Source organism: Sphaeramia orbicularis, chromosome 5 (assembly GCF_902148855.1).
Source record: "Sphaeramia orbicularis chromosome 5, fSphaOr1.1, whole genome shotgun sequence".
Lineage (NCBI taxonomy): Eukaryota > Metazoa > Chordata > Actinopteri > Kurtiformes > Apogonidae > Sphaeramia > Sphaeramia orbicularis.
This window is the reverse complement of record NC_043961.1, coordinates 27169200-27189792: the sequence shown is the minus strand read 5'-3', so window position 1 is coordinate 27189792 and position 20593 is coordinate 27169200. Positions and strand designations below refer to the sequence as shown.

At 36.2% G+C, this 20593-nt stretch overlaps 1 protein-coding gene and 1 pseudogene across 5 annotated transcripts; one reads left to right on the top strand and one right to left on the bottom strand.

Annotated features, from left to right (window-relative positions):
- Positions 1-1108: 1108 nt before the first annotated feature.
- On the bottom strand, positions 1109-2554 carry LOC115419848 (ammonium transporter Rh type B pseudogene; annotated as a pseudogene).
- A 5048-nt stretch (positions 2555-7602) lies between these two features.
- On the top strand, positions 7603-17534 carry arfgap1 (ADP-ribosylation factor GTPase activating protein 1). 5 transcript variants are annotated; one of them, XM_030135272.1, is made up of 13 exons: positions 7603-7829; positions 9341-9411; positions 9516-9625; positions 9805-9976; positions 10195-10295; positions 10410-10496; positions 10591-10705; positions 10792-10848; positions 10978-11010; positions 11970-12026; positions 13217-13276; positions 13805-13860; positions 13947-17534. In XM_030135272.1, exons 2-13 carry the CDS (start codon positions 9352-9354, stop codon positions 14284-14286), a joined length of 1248 nt encoding a protein of 415 aa, XP_029991132.1. In that variant the 5' UTR covers positions 7603-7829; positions 9341-9351; the 3' UTR covers positions 14287-17534. The 5 variants fall into 5 exon arrangements, with proteins under 5 accessions (XP_029991132.1, XP_029991133.1, XP_029991134.1 ...); XM_030135273.1 differs by lacking the exon at positions 11970-12026; XM_030135274.1 differs by lacking the exon at positions 13217-13276 and having other exon boundaries at positions 13811-13860.
- The last annotated feature ends 3059 nt before the right edge of the window (positions 17535-20593 follow it).

Here is a 20593-nt window from a genome sequence, read left to right as displayed (position 1 = left end):
CAAAATTTTATTTAAATCGCTAGTAACAATAACACGTGTTATTTTAGCAAGTGATGTATCTGTCTTGAGTAGAGGTTACATTGTTACTCTGTCCAGTTCCTCCGAGCAGTTGGCAGGAGTTTTATTTGACATTAAGCAGATGTTTATCAGTAAGTGGGATGTTGATACTACTGCATCAGCAGTATCAGGGTAGAAATATGTAATATAGTTGGAGATAAAGAGCAAGAGAAGCAATCCACCAACTAAAAATTTGTAAAATTACTATGGGGAATTTGATGAAAAATTTAAATTCTGTGTATATATAGATTTAACAGTAGTTTAATACAGAGATTACTTTCATTTGTTAATATTAGATAATTGTCTCGTCATCGTCTTAGATTTTATATACTACACTGAACAGATCTGCTATGTCTTAAATGCACTAAAATAATGATATATTTTATAAATCCATCCCTAAAACATCTTTATTTGGATTCATGTTCAAATCAGTTGGGGTAGAATGGACACAATTTCAGTATCAGTTCTGTAGATGCTCTTATTAACCTGAGTATGAATGGGCATCAAATAGGACTTATAACATCTATATGATGTCCAAATATGATCTTGGATCTGGATTGTCTTCTGGATCAGCAAGAAATTGCTGAGCCACACCATTAAACAGGTTCAGATGTTGCATCATAAGATATTGTTGATTATAACATTATAACAACCTGTGTCTCTCATTTCATCTAAGTGATTTCATGTGCGAAAGAACACAAGAGATGTTTCATTATAAAATGTTTATTCTAAAAAAAAAGAAAATATGCTGATTTTAGACAACGCTTGCCTGGTGTGAAACTACAAAATAGAAATAAGTAAGTCAGTGACAATATGGGCAAACAATATACACAACATATTGTAAAAATCATACATTAAATAATGTATTTTAGGCTGATGACAGAAAGATTTAGGAAAGAATGTAAGCAACTTAAACTGAAATGGAACAGGCCAATTTATATTTAATTTCTTCCAAAACAATTTCACACTGGCAACACGTAAACAGTAGAACTTATTTGACATTATCACTAACTCTCAGCTCATGGTTTTAAACAAGTATCAGCGGTGTTTCTCAGACTTTAGAGTTCATTGACATAGATTGTCCTTTGTCATCAAGGCTGCTAGGGGTCTTGAGCATTTCAACAATGTCAAAGTCAGAGGGCATGTCAAAGAAAAGCTCATCATCGAAGCAATCCTCATCAGAAGGCAATGCCATGACGGGCAGCTTCATGACCATACCCGTGAGCAGCCCACCAATAAAAGACGCAGCAATAGTGGAGAAGATGGCCGCCAGCTGGTAGAGCGCTTGTTCCTGTGCGGTGCGACCCAAACCCGGCTTCAGCCCTGGGATCAGCTGCTGCAGCTCAAGAAGTTTAGGGTCTCCTTCAGGTGGAGCACGATGGGAAAAGATCTGGTACATGCTGGGCCCATAGGTTTCCTCAGTGGCGAGCAGGATCGCACAGATTCCTGCTGTGGATGATATGAGGCCAGTGAGTCCGTGCAGATTGTGAATGCCGCACTGGTCTTGGATCCTCATGCGTCGTGCCAAAAAGGGTGTCAGGTACTTGTACCCGAGGAAACAGGCAGTACAGCCCATGATACCCAGCGCATACGCAGCTGCAGGAGAAATCATCATGTCTACCGATGCTCCAACAGTTACACCACCTGCCAGAGTCACATTCTGGATATCAGCCATGGTGAGCTTCCCTCTCTTATTGAACACTGCAGACAGGGCGAAGGCAGTAATGGTGGATGAGCTCAGACCTATAAAGGTGTGAAGTATGGCTCGGTGTTGGTCGTCACCCTTAAAGGTCAGAGCGGAGTTAAATGAAGGCCAGAACACCCACAGGAACAAGGTTCCCATCACAGACAGGATGTCAGAATGGTAACTGGTTATCTCTTTTGCATGTCCGTCATTCAGGCTCGGACGGTACAGCATGAATGTCACTCCCAGACCAAAGTAGCAGGCAAACAGATGAATAAGAATGCTTCCCCCTGCATCATTGATCCTAATGTATTTCAGTACAGCCCACTCTGTCACAGCAAAAAATGGGATTTCTAGCAAAGCCATGACCAGAAGCTGCACAGGACTGGTCTTCCCAAGCACAGCTCCGAAAGAGATGAGCACCACAGCACATGCAAACTCAGCATTTAGCAGGTTGATCACTGCAAGGTGAATTTTACCATCATGGTTAAACTGGAAGAAGCCTTGGATTAAAATTGCCCACTGGATTGCAAACGTAGCTGTCAGGAAGTTGAAGACCATCCCACTGAAGCCATAGAATCGAAAGAAGGCCAGCAGGCACCCAAAACCTATGAAAATCATCACTTGAACATCAGCAAAGTAGGGGTAGTCACGATACAGCGAGTTCTCCATCGGCTGGGTCTCATTGTTTTGCAGTTTGGCGTTGGCATTGTCATCATAAGTGACAAATGCAGCATACAGAGCTAGCATGACAACCTCCAACACCAGCACCAGCACTGGCAGGCGGACCCTCAAACTTGTTGATGCACTCATGGTAACTCCAACTCACAGCTGCCAACAGGGCATTTCTCCCCCTTTTATACCTCCACTTCGTCAGATAAGAGCAGCTAATTGCATTGGGGGAGATCAGCATGAACGGACAGTATATAGTTATTTAATGGGTCAGCACCTTGAGTAAAAACTGGACTTTAATCCTCTGATTCCTCAAAATGACCTCCTTGCATGCCTCCTGATTCCAGTTGGAAACTTAGACCATAAAATAGATTACAAGGGGATTAATAAGATAAAGAAAAGTAATAAAGATACTGTACACAGGGATACTTATTGACTTAGTTATATAATGTAACAGGCCACAACAGGACTGACAGAACCCAAACTATTAAGAGCTCATTAATAAATGCTTCATTCCATCTCTGAGCTGCCATAGAAACCCAAGCATATTCTTTGTGTTTATAATGAATTATTTTCTTGTTATTCACGCAGTGGCAGTGGCAAGGTACAAGAATCTGCTTTTACTACTAAGTTTTAATTAGCTGTGATTAGAATGAAAATGATGTGTTTAATTCACAGGCAAAGTGGAAGCTGTTTTACATTAATTTATTCCTTTTGTTCCAGACATTGTGGAGATGAACGTTGTCTGTCCACTGGTTGTTCTTTCAAGCCTCATAACAATTAAAACACAATATCTCAAGAATATTGTGATGGCACAAGGATGTCTTGGGTGAAAGGTTGAGCTGAAATAGTTTGGTGGGTAAAGGTCAAAGTTTAAGATCCAAGTGACCTTATGTCTGTCCAGTCTCAGGAATCTGACATCTCAGGAACACCTTGAGCGAATTTTTCCTACTTTGGCACAAACTTTCAGTTGGACTCAAGGATGGAATGATATGTTTTATATTCTTTTTATAGAGACTAAAGATGGAAATTTGCTTTGGCTATAATCTTGCATATTAGCAAATATTGTATATATTAATATGCAATGTCCCTTTGAAAACAAACAAACAAAAAAACCTCAAATAAATTTCAAATTTTGGTGTCGTAGGTCAAGATCTCTGTTTTCATAGAACACATTTTGGGTCATAACTGCTACTAACTGAGAAAACTACATGAATGGATTAAGACACAAGACTTTCAGTTTGACCTATTTTGGTCATGAGAGCAGCTGGTGCAGTGGGACCTCATCTGGTGAGTTGTGGTTACATTAACTGAGGTTTCCTGTGGCACTAGTCCTATTTAATTTGTTTTATGCACAATTTTATTTATTCACTGATGGTGTCTAATGTGATATGTAGACTGTCATACAGAATTGAGGTTATGGTATGACCTACAATGTCAAATGTCACAGTAAACTGCAATTAGTAGTTCATAGCACATGACTGTAGTGTGCACCATGAACATTTTTACTGTTTACTGATGAGACTGCATTAAAACCAGAAGACAGATATTTGTTGAGAGTTAATATTCAGGTTCTTTATTGTTTATAGATGATCTGATGACGGTGCATGATATTTGACTAAAAACACCTGTACAATAGTATTATCTTAGAACTCGATGACCATAGGTGTCAGAGATAAACCTCTCATTTAGGCCAGCATATTACAAACAAGTGACTAAATAACCAATCAAGTGTTTCAACAATGCCCTAACATTTTTGTTTTGACTCCCATTTTTTTTTATCCAGTCATTTCCTATACTTTATCCCACTTCATTCATTATTATAGAACAAGAGAATTCTTTTTGCAGATTTTCCTGGGATCAAGAACTATGTCTTGGCTATTGATACTGGTCTCTCTCTCTCTAAAGTTATCAAATTCTACTGATGTTAATGTCAACAATAAGATTGGCTATTGATCTAAATCTGTCCTTTTTCAAAACATTTATTACACTATACAATAAAGACAATTCATTTCTTTTACAGGAATAGAAGATTAGCTGTGAATTGTAGAGGGAATGTGAGACAACTTTTGTTTCATTCTAGGTCATTTATTAAAAGCATGCTTTAATGCTTCAGCTCTAACTGTTGGAAGCAGTTTATCACCCTTCACCGAGTGAGCGATAAATAATCTACTCATTGTGAAATATATGTAAAGGTTTAGAGATCCAGTACCTATTATTTATTTATATATATGGCTCTTACTGGTGTTTTACGACCTGATATGACTTTGTTGCCATCATTTAATGTAGAATACGCTCATGAAGGACCACAGAGACTTAGTTTCTTCCATTGTTTACCTGCAGCCTTCAACTGTATTCACAAAAATACCTTAATTCTTCTTCTTCTTTTTTTTTTTTTTTTTTACTTATACTTGATGTAGCTGACTCATGCACCTTATATTATAATTGCTCAAGGTTTTATTGTTTTGCTGAATTGCCTGTTTATTGTTTTTAATCATCATTTTTACCAATTTCAATTGCTCTTGTTTTACTGAGTAGCCTTTTTATTACTACCACCATTGTTCATTATTCAGGTTTATTGTAGTGATTCCTTGCTGTATTGTAAATGAAACATCAGAGTTCTGGTATTCTTTTATTTATATGTGTATTTTAGGTCTGCTTCAGTCTTCTAGTGGTCCACATCCATTTGAATGACTTGCATAATCCTAGTCTCTGTTCCCAGGATCTGTTAATCTTTATGTGTCAAAACAAGACAAAACTGAACTGGGAAAAAAAGCTTTTAAATTTTCTGCTCCCACATGACACAGCTAAAAATGAAAGAGCTGGTCATTTGAATTTCAAAGTCATTTAGAATCATTTTAAATGAACAGGAAAAGGACAAATCTGGATTTAGATGTTTTTCTAACAGGTTGAATTGGGTTCTGTTTTGACATGCTTTTGAGGAACATTATTGCATACTTTTTGAACCTTTTAAATTATTGGCAGTGTTTTATACATATGTTTTTAGTATGGTGTTTTACGTATGGTTTTAGGACTGACTTTTATCCTGTGTTTCATGTGTGTTTTTAGTGCAGCTGTATGGCTGAAATTTCTATTTTTTCTAACTTCTGCTGCTGCTGTCTTGGCCAGGACATTCTTGCATAAGAGATTTTTAATCACAAGTCATTTTTTCCTGGTTAAATAAAGGTTAACCAGTGGTGCCAGGCACAACAAACCCCGCTCCTTGCATGCAATGTAGTTTACTTTGGCATCGATCCAGCTGATGCCATCATGTCTATGCATGTGCTGGTGTCAGCATATCAATTGCCTCCATATACACGCGAAGTTTGAAGTAAATTGAAATAAAATTGATGTTGAAGCCCAGGCGATGGGCATGTGTACTGTGAGCTTGCAGACTCTGCGAATTTTCCGCGGACATTTGAGGTTTCATAGTCCATGCATTTATCATCCTACATTGTGTGACACCACATACATGTACGTGGAGTCACACGGTCTGAGCTTTGGGTGGAGTTGTCTGCAGAGTCAAGTACACCCAACTCCCGTACTTTATCTCCATCCTTCATTCACTGGACTCTGACCACTGCAATTCGTTTTTTCAGTTTGTTCTCCTTGGTTGTTGTTTCTGTTAATAAATCTGTTTTTTCCCTTCCACACCGTGCATTTGAGTCCTATCCATTTACATCCTAGACAGGAGACTGCAGTCAGTGACAGGAGGCACCGGTGTCGGATGCGGGACGGTGGTAATGGATGACTGACATGAGGCTCAGCCAGGCTCGGCCAATTATTTTATTTGGACTGAATAAAATGATTGGTCAGACTTTTATCAGAAATATATGAGAATTAAACATTTTTGAGTTTCAAAACCTGGTGGATTTCTTTTACATTTTAGTTTGACACACACTTATTAGGAGCAATTTAAGATTACAATAGAAAACTGTAAAAATACCACATCATATGGTATAGCTTTAATAGCGGGATCAATGACTGCTGATGATGCAACAGGTCACGAAGGGTTGTCCTATGTCATGGGGGAATGTTTCAACCCCAACCCTTGCAGCTCCGTTTGAAGGGGTAGTGCAAGTACAAGGGCCAAGGGGTAGGGGTAAGGGGGAGGGCTGAGGGGTGAATGGGCTCTATGCACAGCCCCACTACTTCCTGAACTTCAGGTGGCTCCTTTATTTCCTGTCTTTCATTATTGGATACACTGATTAATCCAGGTGTGCCTAATCAATCAGTTATCCCAACAAGTAGCAGACACACCTGGATTAATCAGTGTGTCCAATAATGAAAGACAGGAAATAAAGGAGCTACCTGAAGTTCAGGAAGTAGTGGGGTTATGCATAGAGCCCATTGGGATAGGGCCATATAACACATGCCTGTTGTTATGGCGTAAGTCAGGGGTGTCAAACTCAATTTAGTTCAGGGGCCACATTCACCCCAATATGATCTGAAGTGGGCCGGACCAGTGAATTAATAACATAATAATATACTATAAATAATGTCAACTCCAAACATTTCAATGTGTTTTAAAGTGAAAAAAGTAAAATTACATTCTGGAACTGTCCTTTTAAAAATGTGAATAACATGAACAACCATGAAAAAACTGAAATTTATTAAGAAAAATAATTTTAACAACAATTTTAACTATATTTTGCCTCTGCTTATCATTTGTAAATGTGCATTACAACTTACAGATCACAATGGATCTGCAAATTAACAAAATATTTTAGTAACTGGCAGAAAATTTGTAAAATTGCACTTACTTCTCTTAACACCTTTCTAGTTTTTCATATTTTTTGTGAAAGGCTAGTTTGTAAATTTACACATTTTCATGTAATTTCACTTTTTTTTTTTTTTTTTTTACACTAAAACAGAGGAAAAATTTGGAATTGTCCTTATTTGTAGGTTTTTATGGTAGTATTTTATTGATCTGACCCACTTGAGACTAAAATAGGGCTTTTTATGGCCCCTAAAGTGAAATGATTGGCTGTTAATATTTTGAGTGTAACTTTTGCATTTCACAAATTCATCCCCAGCCGGATCGGAGCCTTTGGTGGGCCAGATTTGGCCCCTGGGCCGCATGTTTGACACCTGTGGCGTAAGTTGCTGTTCACCCTCCAGACCAATAGGGGCAGCAGAGACAGAAACCCGGAAAAGATGAGACAGAAGTCGAGGAGGACAACCCCAGTCTCCCATGAAGCATTGCACTGCCAACGTATGCAAACAGGAACATGGCTACCGGTGTTTGACTTCAGCAGTGAATTCCTGTCATACGCTAAAATACACAGACACAGCCTGTCACGACATAACATTTGCTGTGTCTCTGAGACTGAAGAAAAGCCCCGGTAGAGTTTAACAGCGGAACCGGAGGACCGACTGACAAATTGCGCCTTCGTTGTTCACCAGTCAGTAACAGGTAACGGATGAGTTAACTAGCTCTGCGGCTAAACACTGTTAGCATAACCGTTTAGCTACATGGCAGTCCAGCTGGCGTTACGGCCAAATGCTACTGTCTATGTGGAATGCCTGATTAGAAATCTGTTCAATATTATAAACGCTTGAAATTAATAGTAAAGTCATCACGAGGTTTTCGACATTAACCGTGAAATGCACACGTTACCAAGTGTACAGCACATAGCATGTATGACGTGACGAGGCTGACACGACTGCAGGTTTCTATGGAAAAAATGACAACTATTCAGAAATTGTAGTTATTTAAGTTCTTTAAGACACTTGGGTCATTATTAATGTGCTATTATTGTTCATAATGATCTCGGCAGTGTAAAATAATTCGTATTATTAAACATTTATTTAACAGTACTAGTGTTGGTTAAAAAAAAACAGTAATGTTCAAGGATATCCGTCTGCCTCCTTTAGCAAAAATGAAACCGATTGAGGCTATTCTGTAAAGCTGAATTTCTTTTTCTTTATCTTTCTGTTTTAATACAATTGATAGCTTTGAGAAATACTTGCTTGTAAAAACTATTTCCTCTGCATTCCTTATTGCAAACAAATCTCAACCCATGAATCTCAGAACCAACAGTTGTGATTGTCCATCCTTTGTCAGTTCTCTCTTCTTTCTTGTGGCTGTGTTTAATACCAACTCCTGAGCCCACTCATTGTAACCCCAAAATAATTAAAGCAGTTAAACACTATGAGGGTCAAAACATCGTATTCGAAATCTCTCTGATGGGACATTTTAGAGACAATTTGACAGATTAATGTTGCTAAATGACCCACATTTCTACTTTTAAATTCATTTTTGCTTTACTTGGACCATAAGGGATTATCCAAAACAAGGACCTACTTTATATTGGAATAAATGTTGGAATGGCAATCAATTAAAGTTTGCTGTCTGACAGGACATTACTGTGTTTTGACCAATGACATGTGCAATATGTACAGTACAGGAGCGGCACTTTTTCTGATGGAGATAAACCGTGCAACAAATTTATAGTTTAAGTTAGCAATTAATTATGTTGCTGCAGAGAAGGCCTAACCTACATATTTTACTCACAAATGTAAGGGAACAAGCTTGTTTGGTCCAGACATCAGCTAAAGTCACATTGTCAACATCATTGTCATCGTCATTATACTTTAATTAGTGGAAAGAATGTATAAAAATCACAATTGCAACATCATTTGCAAAGGAGGATTTAGCATTTGTTGTGACCATCTTCAGATGTCATTTATTAAATATGTTTGTTAATTGTTATTTTCTTGAAGAGTTAGTCCCATTCGAATATGTAATGTGAAGTATAGCACTACTATTCTTAAGCTTTATTTTAATAGGCTGGTCTTTTAAGGTGCATCTTTGATTATATGTACTTAAGAAGTATTGTGGTCTTATCTGTTAGTTTTAGATTTATATGAAGAAGATATTTGTTTTGGTAAATGCACACGGATTTAGTTTTAATTCTTTTTCAGTGTGGTAAGACATGGCCAGTCCAAGGACTAGAAGAGTTTTGAAGGAAGTGAGAACCCAGGATGAAAATAATGTAAGGCCTCAAAGCAACTTATTGTTTTGGCTTACATAAAATTTAACTTCTTTGCAATTTTGAGCATTGTAATTTCATAATGATTTTTGGTTTTTCTCATTCAGCTTTGCTTTGAGTGTGGGGCTTTCAATCCTCAATGGGTTAGTGTGTCCTATGGGATCTGGATTTGTCTTGAGTGCTCTGGCAAACACAGGGGGCTAGGAGTACATCTCAGGTAAAATATTTATGATTGTATGATGCATTGTGCAGGATGTGAACTTAAGCTGATATAAATAAATGTGTGTAGATTTTAGAGAAATGTATGTTATGCAAGTGTATTAGTGTTTTTCTTGCATTTTCATTCACCATTATAGGTGATCAGTGTCTTAATTACCTCTTTTGCACCATCTCTAGTTTTGTACGTTCTGTCACCATGGACAAGTGGAAAGATGTTGAGCTTGAAAAGATGAAAGCAGGAGGAAATGGAAAATTTCGTCTGTTTCTTGAACTCCAGGACGATTATGATCCCAACTGGACCTTACAAGAGAAATATAACAGCAAAGCTGCTGCACTCTTCAGAGACAAGGTGTGATCTCCGATATGAACATGTTACATTTTCTTTTACAACGGGAACCACTTGTAAATCATTGCTTGCACATCAAACTGTTTTAATTACATTAGTGACTGGATTTTAAAAAAAAAAATGTAGACAGATAAATCCTCAAATTATGAATATTTCATTTTAAAGTAAACTTCTCCTGCTCATCTTATTTTATCAGTTTCTTTTGATGCCCTTTATGACAGGTTGCTACTTTAGCAGAGGGAAAGGAGTGGTCTATGGAGACATCCCCTGCTAGAAACTGGACTTCTCCACAACCTAAAACGAGCCTTTCATCCTCTCATCGGTAACAGATCACATATGTATCCATACTTAGACATTCATTGCATTCAATGCCCACTACATCAGTGATCCAGCAGTACATTCACGTACATGTTCATGTTTCTGTTTGTGTTTTTAGCCCCAGTGGACCTGGGCAGAGCTCTGCGAAATCTAGCGACAAAGCGTTTGAGGACTGGTTGAGCGATGACGTTAACTCCTATCAGAGGTTGGTTGTACACGTCTGTTACCTCCCATAATTCAGTGTTTAGTTCTTGACTTGAAGTAAACTGTTGTTAACTACGGTCTTTATGTGTCTTCAGCGGGGGTGGTTACAGTGGGAATCAAGAGAACCGATATGTGGGCTTTGGCAACACAGTGACCCCAGAAAAGAAAGAGGAAGATTTTTTGAACAATGCCATGTCTTCCATTTATTCAGTGAGTTTCAACTCATGTCAACATAGAGATGTACCTTTTTATTGTATATTTCTTGCCCTGTGATTAGTTTTGTTTATTTGTTGCAGGGTTGGAGCAGTTTTACTGTTGGAGCAAGCAAATTTGCCTCTATTGCTAAAGATAATGTAAGTTTACTTTCAGCATATGATACTGAACATAATAACATTCATACATGCAGCTTTCAATCTGTGTAATTGTTGTAGTTAATTATAATGTCTCTTATGGGCCATAAATCTTTATTTTTCTCAATACAGACAACTAAACTGGCAAACCAAGCCACTTTAAAGGTAAGAGTAATCATTACTAATTATTTGTTTTTCTTCAACCTCTAACTTGTGTTTTTAGTGTGTTTTTGGAGTGTTTTTAGAACTTAATACCATTTTGCTATATAAATCTTGTGACATAGGTGTCTATTCTAACTAAACAACTGTTGCTACTTTAATATCTTTTTGCCCTCTCTGGATGTAGTTACGGGGCTATAAAGCGCCCCCAGAACCGGTAAAGCAAATCATAGGTGCATGGCACTGTTCCACATTTTATTTATAATTTTAAACATGCATACTTTATTGTGTTTATTTTTTGTCATAGCTTGCCAGTTTTTTCACAGTATATCGAACTTTTTGCAAAATGGTGGTTGTCATCTTCATGCTTGGGCATTCTAACAGAGGCAGTATGTGTGTACTTTGAGTTTATGGATAACCTAACACTTAGAAATCTTAACTGTCTTCATGTGCATATGTGAATGCATTAAGACAGTTAAGACGATATCATGCAGTTTCCATCCCATTATATGTTCTTATGTGACTGTGATAATGTTTTATGATAATGGGACTGCCTTGAGTTCATACCCCTGAACTGTTAACTGACATCTGTAATCGGTTATCTATTTATGCATGTTACTTTTGTTTGCTAACAGAGCTCTAGGGGTGTACTGGCTGTTCATAAATCATCAAGCAACATGTCATTTGGCAGAGCTTAGATGGATAAGTAAAAAGCATATCTAGTGCCTTTTTTAGAATCAGTTAAACGAAAAACACATATCATGTTTGGTCAGATATGAGAAAAGTGTGTATGCAGTGTTACTACATTCTGCACATTTTTGCACCATTACACCCCTCTAGTGCTTGTTCAGCATTAGTGTATGGAATGAACAGTGCAACAAGCAGCTCAGTGTCTTGCACTTCTTACACTTGAATGTTAAACTTTGTTTCATTTAAGTTCATTCTTCCCTCTGACTTTCAACTAGGCCACAGAATTAGGACAGACAATAAATGAGAATGTTATCAAACCTACCCAAGAAAAGGTAACATTGATGTTTGAAGTTGTATGGTGGTGGGATGCAGCCATGTAGAAAACTAAACAGCTTCAGATGTGAATGTGCTATTTTCTTCACTGCTTGTCTTGTCTCTGCTTGTCTGTCTGCTTAATGTTGGCTTTATAGCTTCTACGGACAGTTACTAATGGATAACATTTGTATTTCTCAGTCAATGGTCCAGTTACTTATACACAGCAGTATAAAGCTGTGAAAAGTATCTAGTAGGAAAAGAGCTGGTATGAATCTGTACCAATTTGAATTTGCACTTAGGTTAACATTACATTAACAACCTGTGAGGAACCAGAAACACAAATTTGGTAGCTTTTATTCTGCTTGAAATTTAATTGTGTTGCATTATGATTTGTAGTAGAAGTATCAGTTTCCTTTAGCTCAAGTCAACTTGGTAATTTAAATCCTAAAAGATCCTAAAAATATATTCACATTTAAAATATGATTTTGACCAAATTCATTTTCGCTTTGTTTTTTTTTGCAATTGACATCAATTAGAGTACATTAGATGGCCCACAGCATCCTTCAAATATTTGACACAACACGGGGCTATTCATTTGACAGTAAGTGGTCAGTGGCTTTGTAGATTCAGTGTGTTTGAGCTCTCTCATTTAAACAAGCTTTTGTGTATAAATCAAATAATGTGTAAATCTTCCTGAAGTTACGGTGAGTGTTTTCCACATAGGCGCTTCCACATAACTGCTTTAATTTTTTCTTACTGTCAAATGAGCAGCTCCTGAATGTGATAAACAAGTCCTGGCTCTTAAATATAGATGTAAGAAAAGTGGGTGGTTTACTTTCTGTTCATTAGAAACATTCTTATCATGCTTGCACTAATTTAATTTTCAAGCTTAGATAAATACTAGTGATTGAGAAAGACTGATGTTAAAAATGTGCTTTTATTTTCCACTGTACAATTTGCATCGGTGACTAAAATTGTTCTCTTCTTGTGCTTTTATAACAAATTCATGCTCCTTGTGACAAGAATAAAATTTTGTTTGCTCACAGTTATTCTTATGTTTATGATAATTGCTTTTACCAAATAAGATAATAATAAATAAATAATCACTTTGATCATAATCAGAGAAAACCTGCTTGTTCTATTTTGTAAGATGTCACTTTGATGACGGTGTTTCTATTAGTTTTTAATAATAATTTGGCTCATCCAGGTGAAAGATGGCAAATTGCTAGATGAAATGGCAGTCAGCTTCACTGGGCTGGCAAACAAGGTAGGATGGGCAGACTTCTGCCATGTGCACAGGCGCAAAACCAGTCTCCTGAGCGAGGGAAACTTGTCCCACTAGACCAACATTTTCATTTATTTATTTATTTTTTTACATGCATCTAAAAACAGCAGAAGTAGTCTATCTCTTACTATCCCCTAAAAAGGAGACTGGTTTTGCTTTATTGTGAATGTTTTAATAATACTCATTGAATTTTATCTCCTATTCTTCTTGCTGCCATTTATTCTGGTGGTGAGTATTGTGTAGATAGGTTTATCTAATATAAGAACATTAAGTGTTATTGTTACTGCCACTTCTATTATTAAAACTGAGATAGTGGACAGAATGCTTTGTACCTTATATTTATTCTTTATGGCTTTTAAGTTACTTTTACAATAACTTTTTTTCAGATGTGGTTTTCTGATGAGTAAGGATATTATATATTGTATTAGTAGTTTGTGTTTTATAATACTGATGAGAATTTGATGCATCAAATGCAACTTAATTTGCTGCTGAACATTCTCTACTCTTTAGGTTCAGGGAGCTGGTGCCAAATTGACTAACATCTTCTCTGGAAAACCAGAAGATGGGTAATAATATCTTCATCCAGTTAAAGTTCCATGTTTGAACTGTGTACATGAGTTTATTCAAACATTATTGTTTTAACTGTTTTTAGTTCTGCTGGAGAAAGCTACCAGAACATGGATAGCACTGAGGGATATCAAGGCAGTTCTAGCCAGCCTGTTGCAAAAGACTTCTGGGAAACCTTTGGCAGCAACACCTCCTTAAAAGCCAAGAAATCTCCCAGCAGTGACAGCTGGACCATCGCAGATAATTCTGCTAAGAAGAGCTCTGACAGTTGGGACAATTGGGGCTCCGAAGCAGCATCCAACAACAAACACAGCACAGAGGAGAGCTGGGAGGCCTGGGACAACAACTGGGAGAATGCAGATGGTAAGGGGAAGAAGAGTCCCACGAAGCCTGCTGAAGAATCCTGGGACAACGCAGACTGGTAGTCACCTCGCAAATGTACAACTCCTCACCCGGTGTGGTTTATTTCTTTCTCTCTCCCTCTCTCTCATCATCTCACTGGCACTTTCAGGGAAAGAGCTGCGTCAGCTTAGATCCTGTCAACTGAAACAAATGATATTTATAGTAACGCCCCAAGAAACAATGATGGAATGAAGCCTAGGGTTAGTTAAGTATTGAATTAACCTGAAAAAGTCATGACTGCATCGAGTTGTTTTTTACTGTAAATTAACTTAATTTCAGGGAGTAAATATAAATATGTGCAGACGTGGTCAGATCTTACTGCCTGAGCCCCCTGATATATATAATGTATTGTTAATGGTGAATGAGTCCATCCTCATTCTGTATCATGGGTTTACTGATACTGGTATTCATTCTACCACATAAAAATGATGCATGGCCTCCAAAATCTGACATTGTAAATATGAATATGAGAGAATCATTGTAAATACGGTATGGATGACTAAACACTAATCACATCCTTTTTCTGTGTTCAATCAAATTGACTTGGCCTGACCCAAGACCTTTACCACATTGATCTGTTAAACTGACCTTAAAAAGCATTTGTAGCAGATTAAAGTGCAGAATTACAGTAACAGATAAGAGATTGACTATCATTACTCAAAATCTTTGCTATATTTATTTTACATGAAATAATTGGAGTAACACGTTACAATTGGTTACTTTAACATTAATTATTATTATTTTTATTAAAAATGCAAATGGTCGAAGGGTTTAAAAATCAACAGGGAAGTGCTAAACAATGTTATGTTACGAAGCTTAAACACCAATAATACTGGATGCTTAACTATAACATGCCCTAAACACAAAAATTGTTTGTATAACCCCTGTGATATGAGACCATAGGGTTAAAGCCTGAACCGCACTGGTGTCATGCACAGAAGCTGACTTTAAACTTTGTTAAAATGACTTTAATTCAGTCAGCCAACTGATAATGAATGGTACATTTACCTCCATTCTTTGGTTTCATCTTTATTCACTCATGGTAACAATAACAGCTAAAGATCAGTTTCTTACTTTTAAACATTCATCAGGTTTTTGTCAGCAACATCAAAATCATATCCAAATTTTTTATATGCAACTTCTGTAACCATATTACTTTGAGACAATATTTTGTAAGTTGTGACGTATTTTTTTTTATTTTACATGAAACTCCGAATCATTTAATTAGAATGAATGGCTCTCATTGGATTTTAATTTACTGATGGAGAGAAGGGAAATTAATTAGTATGTATTACTATTCCTTTTTTTTTTTTTAGATTTGACGCAGGGAGATGCTGTCTGACTTTACATAAAGTGCAGGCCAACTTTTAGAATGCATACTGACACTTAACTCATGTAAAATAGTGTCAGGATGAGTTTGTCTGTAAATCCAGCTGATGCCTAGAAACAGTGAGAAATGGCTCATATTATAAGATGGTGGTGTGTCAGATTTTGGTATGTCAGTGGTTTGTAAGAACTAAAGACTGGATTTTTATCAACATGGTGTTGTAAAATTTACATAATGTGTCAAACCATGTTCTTCAACTGTTTCAGTTTTCACTGCACTGTATTTAATTATCATTTAGTGGCACAGATGTCTTGGTTGAGAATGAACATCTAAACTGTGTAGTAATAATAAAGAGACTCTTAGGCTGGATGATCATTACTCTCAGATGCTGGGTTGTTCATCACAGATGCTAGTCTTTAACGGAGAACATAATGTTTAAATACATAGAAATGCAAATTTTAGCAAGTTATTCATATTTTTACAAAAGCATCAGTGCTGCATCTTTTCTTTGTGGCCTTAAATTCCCTCTGAAATCAAGTGTGGTAACTTATCCGTACTGTAAACAACTGCCAAGTTTAGTTTATTTTTATATGTAGTAATACATGAATCCTTCATTAATGATACTAACAATTTATTAAAGTAAATATATGAAGTGGCTCTAGCAGAGTCAGGGTTTGACTTTGGTAAAGTTTTACAATTCAAGCTTAAATTTAGGATTAACATCAGAAATATTACCATGCTAGGTAAACATCTAATTCCTCAATTAGATAGTGGCCAGAAGTTGGTTATCACCTGCTTTCAGAGCAGCTGCCAGTGCAATACATTTGCTGGATTGTTTGTTAAAATGTTAACATTATACTGTACCACGGTTGATGCCTCTCAAGGGGCCTTTCATTTTGTTGAAATTGTCATCACAGATTAAAAGTAGTTAAAGATATTGTTTATAGATGATCCTGGGGACTTCATTCCATTCCCATTTCCTACCTCTAAGACATGTTCAGTTTACCGTATCCTGAAGATTACCTAGTATTGAACAGTTTTGTTTAATCACTCATTGTTTTGATGTAGAAGTTGATACTGTAGGCTTGATTTTTCTGTAGCTCATTTTTCTTTAAGAGAAGGTGAAGTAAAACAACAAAAATGGATCTCCATTGTTGGTGTATTTTCAGAGACAACAGTGTTGTATAAAACGATCACTCCTGGAGCATTTGTGTGGCTGAATCACTACAGTCATGTTCATGTACAAAATATGGTCATGTGTTAAAAGCCTTAATGAGCTGTGTTTGCGTTCTGTTCATACTGATGTCAATTTGCTTGTGTGTCTCTAATGCAGTGAGGTGTACATGTCAGAAAATGATCATAATGTCAAAGACATGTTGTTACCCTAAAGCTTGTTGAAGCTTTATTGTGACGGCTGTGTTTCTCTTGTTAAATTTCTTAGTGGCATGACAGTTAAATGCCAGGAAATGACTGAGCGACTTTCTGATATCACAGTTTCAAAGGGAAATATGTGAACAGTCACTGAACACCATGGCTTTCCCATTGGTAAATGTCTGGTTGGGTTACTGGTACATTTGATTCATGGATACTTTGCAGAATGTGTTTTTAAAATGAATGCATCTAAGAGGTCTTGATAGAAGGCGATGATGTTAATTTTTCCCACATAATTGAACGTTTGAAATTGGGGTTGTCAGTGTTTGTAAAACTATAATGTCATAAATACTATTTTTGATGTCATGCATGAGATGTAATGTGGAGCTAAATACATTCAGCAGTTCTTAATTTACTGTGAATTTATGTCCAGTTGTCTGCTTGCCCCTTCAATTTTCACCAGCAGACACCCCTGAGGTGTGCCAGTGTTACATTCTCAGTTGAGGCTGTGGATATTTCTCGTGTACACATGGTTTCTGTGTAAAATAAAAATGTATTGTGTCGTGAATGTAATTTTATTGTCCCTTAAAATTGGTAAAGTGTTTGTGTGCAATCAACCATTTTGAGTACAGAATCATACACAATTTGTTTGGAAATGATTCATTTGATTTTGGAAACCAAGTTCACACCTTTCACCAGTTTTCCCCACTAGGGAGGATAAATTGAGTCAATGATTTAACTTGATGGCAAGACTGTTCGGTGTAATATTTAATGAGCTTCAGAGAAGATTCATAGAGATGCAATGTGTTGCCGTTCTTAGATGCATAAATAAGGTAAATGAAAAAAACTGCTCTTTTCCCATTGTGGACAGATGAAGTCCTACCAAACAAAATAATATTTCCCTAAATTTAGATGAGCACTGCTCCAACTCTTCACACTGACAAAGATAAATAAGGGTATTTTACGATAACCTTAGATTTATTTTCTTTTCAAAATTGTGCTGAAAAATTAGTGTATGTCTATGTGTCTCTATATCTGTCTGTCTGTGTGTGTGTCCATAACTTATACAATTTTTACATCTATACATATATATAATAGCCGATGACAATATTTCTGTTGCTCAAATTTTAAAGTTTCAGAGTATTTATTGTCAGGTGTGCAGTAAAGAAACAGGTTTCCCTGTACAATGAAAATCTTACTTTGCTGTCCACACTGAATGCCATAAGAGAAGAGCACAAAAATATAAACTACTATTACTAAGAGAAAAAATATATATTTACATTATGTGCAACATCTGGTAATTGTGCAAACTGTCAGGTAAATGGTATACAGCATGTGCAAAACTGCCTGAGATAAGTGAGATGTTATTATGCAAAACTGAGATAAACAGTATGAGCAGTCAGAGGTAGTAGTATGATATATGATAAGCAGTGTGATGTACAAGGTGCATAAAGTGTCAGAGAGAACCAGTATAGTGTAAATAAATGTATATAAGGTGCATAAACACTATAACAGTTGAAAGTGTGACCATTGTAAACAGTCAGTATGGCTATTGTAATCAAGATTAAACCAGCTGAAAAAATGGGGGTTATGTTTAATTATTCAGAACAAGACCATGGGCTTATATGGTTAACTAGTTTGTAGAGAAATACTGTATTTGATCATTTTTTGGCCCAAGTAATAGTTTCTAAGTAATAAGTACATTAACCCGTAAAGACCCAGTGTGGCTTTTGTGTCACTTCCCAAATGAATTTTTCTTTCGATTTAACCTTTCCTAAATGATTTATCACCATTTATTATACCATTATCCACTGCATTTTGAATTTTATTTCAGTGAAAAAAGAAAAAAAAATCCTATATTTAATTCACTGACCATGTAGATGTTTGTCAAAGCTCAGAGTAAATTCAAAGGTTATTATATAAAAACAGAAAAAAATGAAAATGTGACTTGTTCAGTAAAGTCTATCATTATCTGAACATAAAAAGTGTTTCCATTCACTGTCATTGATCCAATTCCATGGGTTTTACCGCTGAATCAATGTTGTAGAAGATGACAGTGTTTCCATGTTCACTCTGGAGCCTCTGAACATCCAAATGGGTCATATCTGATGACCATGAAAAGACGACAAACTGCATTTTAAATCAGTTATTTACATGTATTGATAGGATTAGTGGATGAACAGTTATTAACCCTTTAATGCATAGTGGTCACTACAGTGGACTGTTATTCTACAGCTGTTCTCTTATATATTCATGGATTTTGTTGTTTTAGTTCTGTATCAGCCAACACAGTGGACACTAATGCATCATCTCATACACTGCAATTCATACCATTATTGTAACTTTACTGTTCTCAATAAACCTGATCTAGAGTAACATGTTTAAATGTAAATCAATTGCTTTTATTGTTATTAGTCTGTAATTAATAGTTTTTTTTGAAGAAAAGTTGTTGGTTTTGTTGCATTATATCTCCATGAATTGAGTAATGACTGGTATTAGAGTGTTAAAATGTGAGAAAACATTAGATTAGCAGCATTAAAAATGTCTGGTAAAAGTTCATACTGTCTTCCACATATAATTATTGTAGGTAATTCATTTATCAGACAAATTAGTAAAGCAAGTAAAACAACAACTACCCCTGTCTGAGAAATGAATTACCTATAATAAGCATTAAAATGTTTTGATTTCATAGTTTTCACACAATATATCAGTAAATACATGTTTATTTGCTTCAAAAATTAAACGCATGGTGTCTAGCTGAGCAGACATTTTTGCGGCTCCATGAAAAATAGGTTCAGAAGAAAATTTTCTTTAGGCATGTTTTTTTCATGCCTAAAGAGGAATAAAAACACTCAGGAAAAACATCTTGATTAAGGGTCTCATAATTCATGCATTAAAGGGTTAAACAGTTTATATCACAGGGGTCAAACACAAGGCCCGGGGGCCAAATCCGGCCCGTCAAAGGGTCCAGTCTGGCCCTTAGAATGAATTTGTGAAATGCAAAAACTACACTGAAGATATTAACAATCCTTATAGTTCAGGTTCCACATTCAGACCAATTCAATCTCAACTGGGCAGGATTCAGTAAAATACTATCATAATAACATATAAATAATGACAACCCAAAATGTTTCACTGTGTAAAAGTAAATATTTTCATGTATTTACACTAAAACGAAGTATAATTTTGCAAAAAAAATGTGAACAACCTGAAATGTCTCAAGAGAAGTAAGTACAATTTTAACAGTATTCTGTCTGATACTAAATGTTTTGTGTGTTTGTAGAGCCACTGTGATCTGTATGTTGTAATGTACATGTGTAAATAATAAACTGAGGCATAATATTGTTAAAATTACACTTATTTATTCAGTTTGTTCATGTTGTTCACATCGTTTGAAAGGATAGTTTCTAGATGTAAACCTTTTCATAATGTAAATTAACTTTTTTCGCTCTTAAACATTTTGGAGTTGACATTATTTCTGTTTTATTATGTTATTATTTTACTGGTTCGGCCCACTGCAGATCAAATGTAGCTGAATGTGGCCCCTGAACTAAAATGAGTTTGACACCCCTGGTTTATATCAGTAGATGCCTCTGGTTGAGAGTGGATGTTTGGGTCTTTATGGGTTAATT

What these genes read in the sequence shown, in the direction of transcription:
- arfgap1 (XM_030135272.1), top strand. Translation starts at nt 9,352, where the DNA reads ATGGCCAGTCCAAGGACTAGAAGAGTTTTGAAGGAAGTGAGAACCCAG. An exon ending in GACGTTAACTCCTATCAGAG is followed by an intron (nt 10,497 to 10,590) that starts GTTGGTTGTACA and finishes ATGTGTCTTCAG; the next exon opens with CGGGGGTGGTTACAGTGGGA. An exon ending in CCATGTCTTCCATTTATTCA is followed by an intron (nt 10,706 to 10,791) that starts GTGAGTTTCAAC and finishes TATTTGTTGCAG; the next exon opens with GGTTGGAGCAGTTTTACTGT.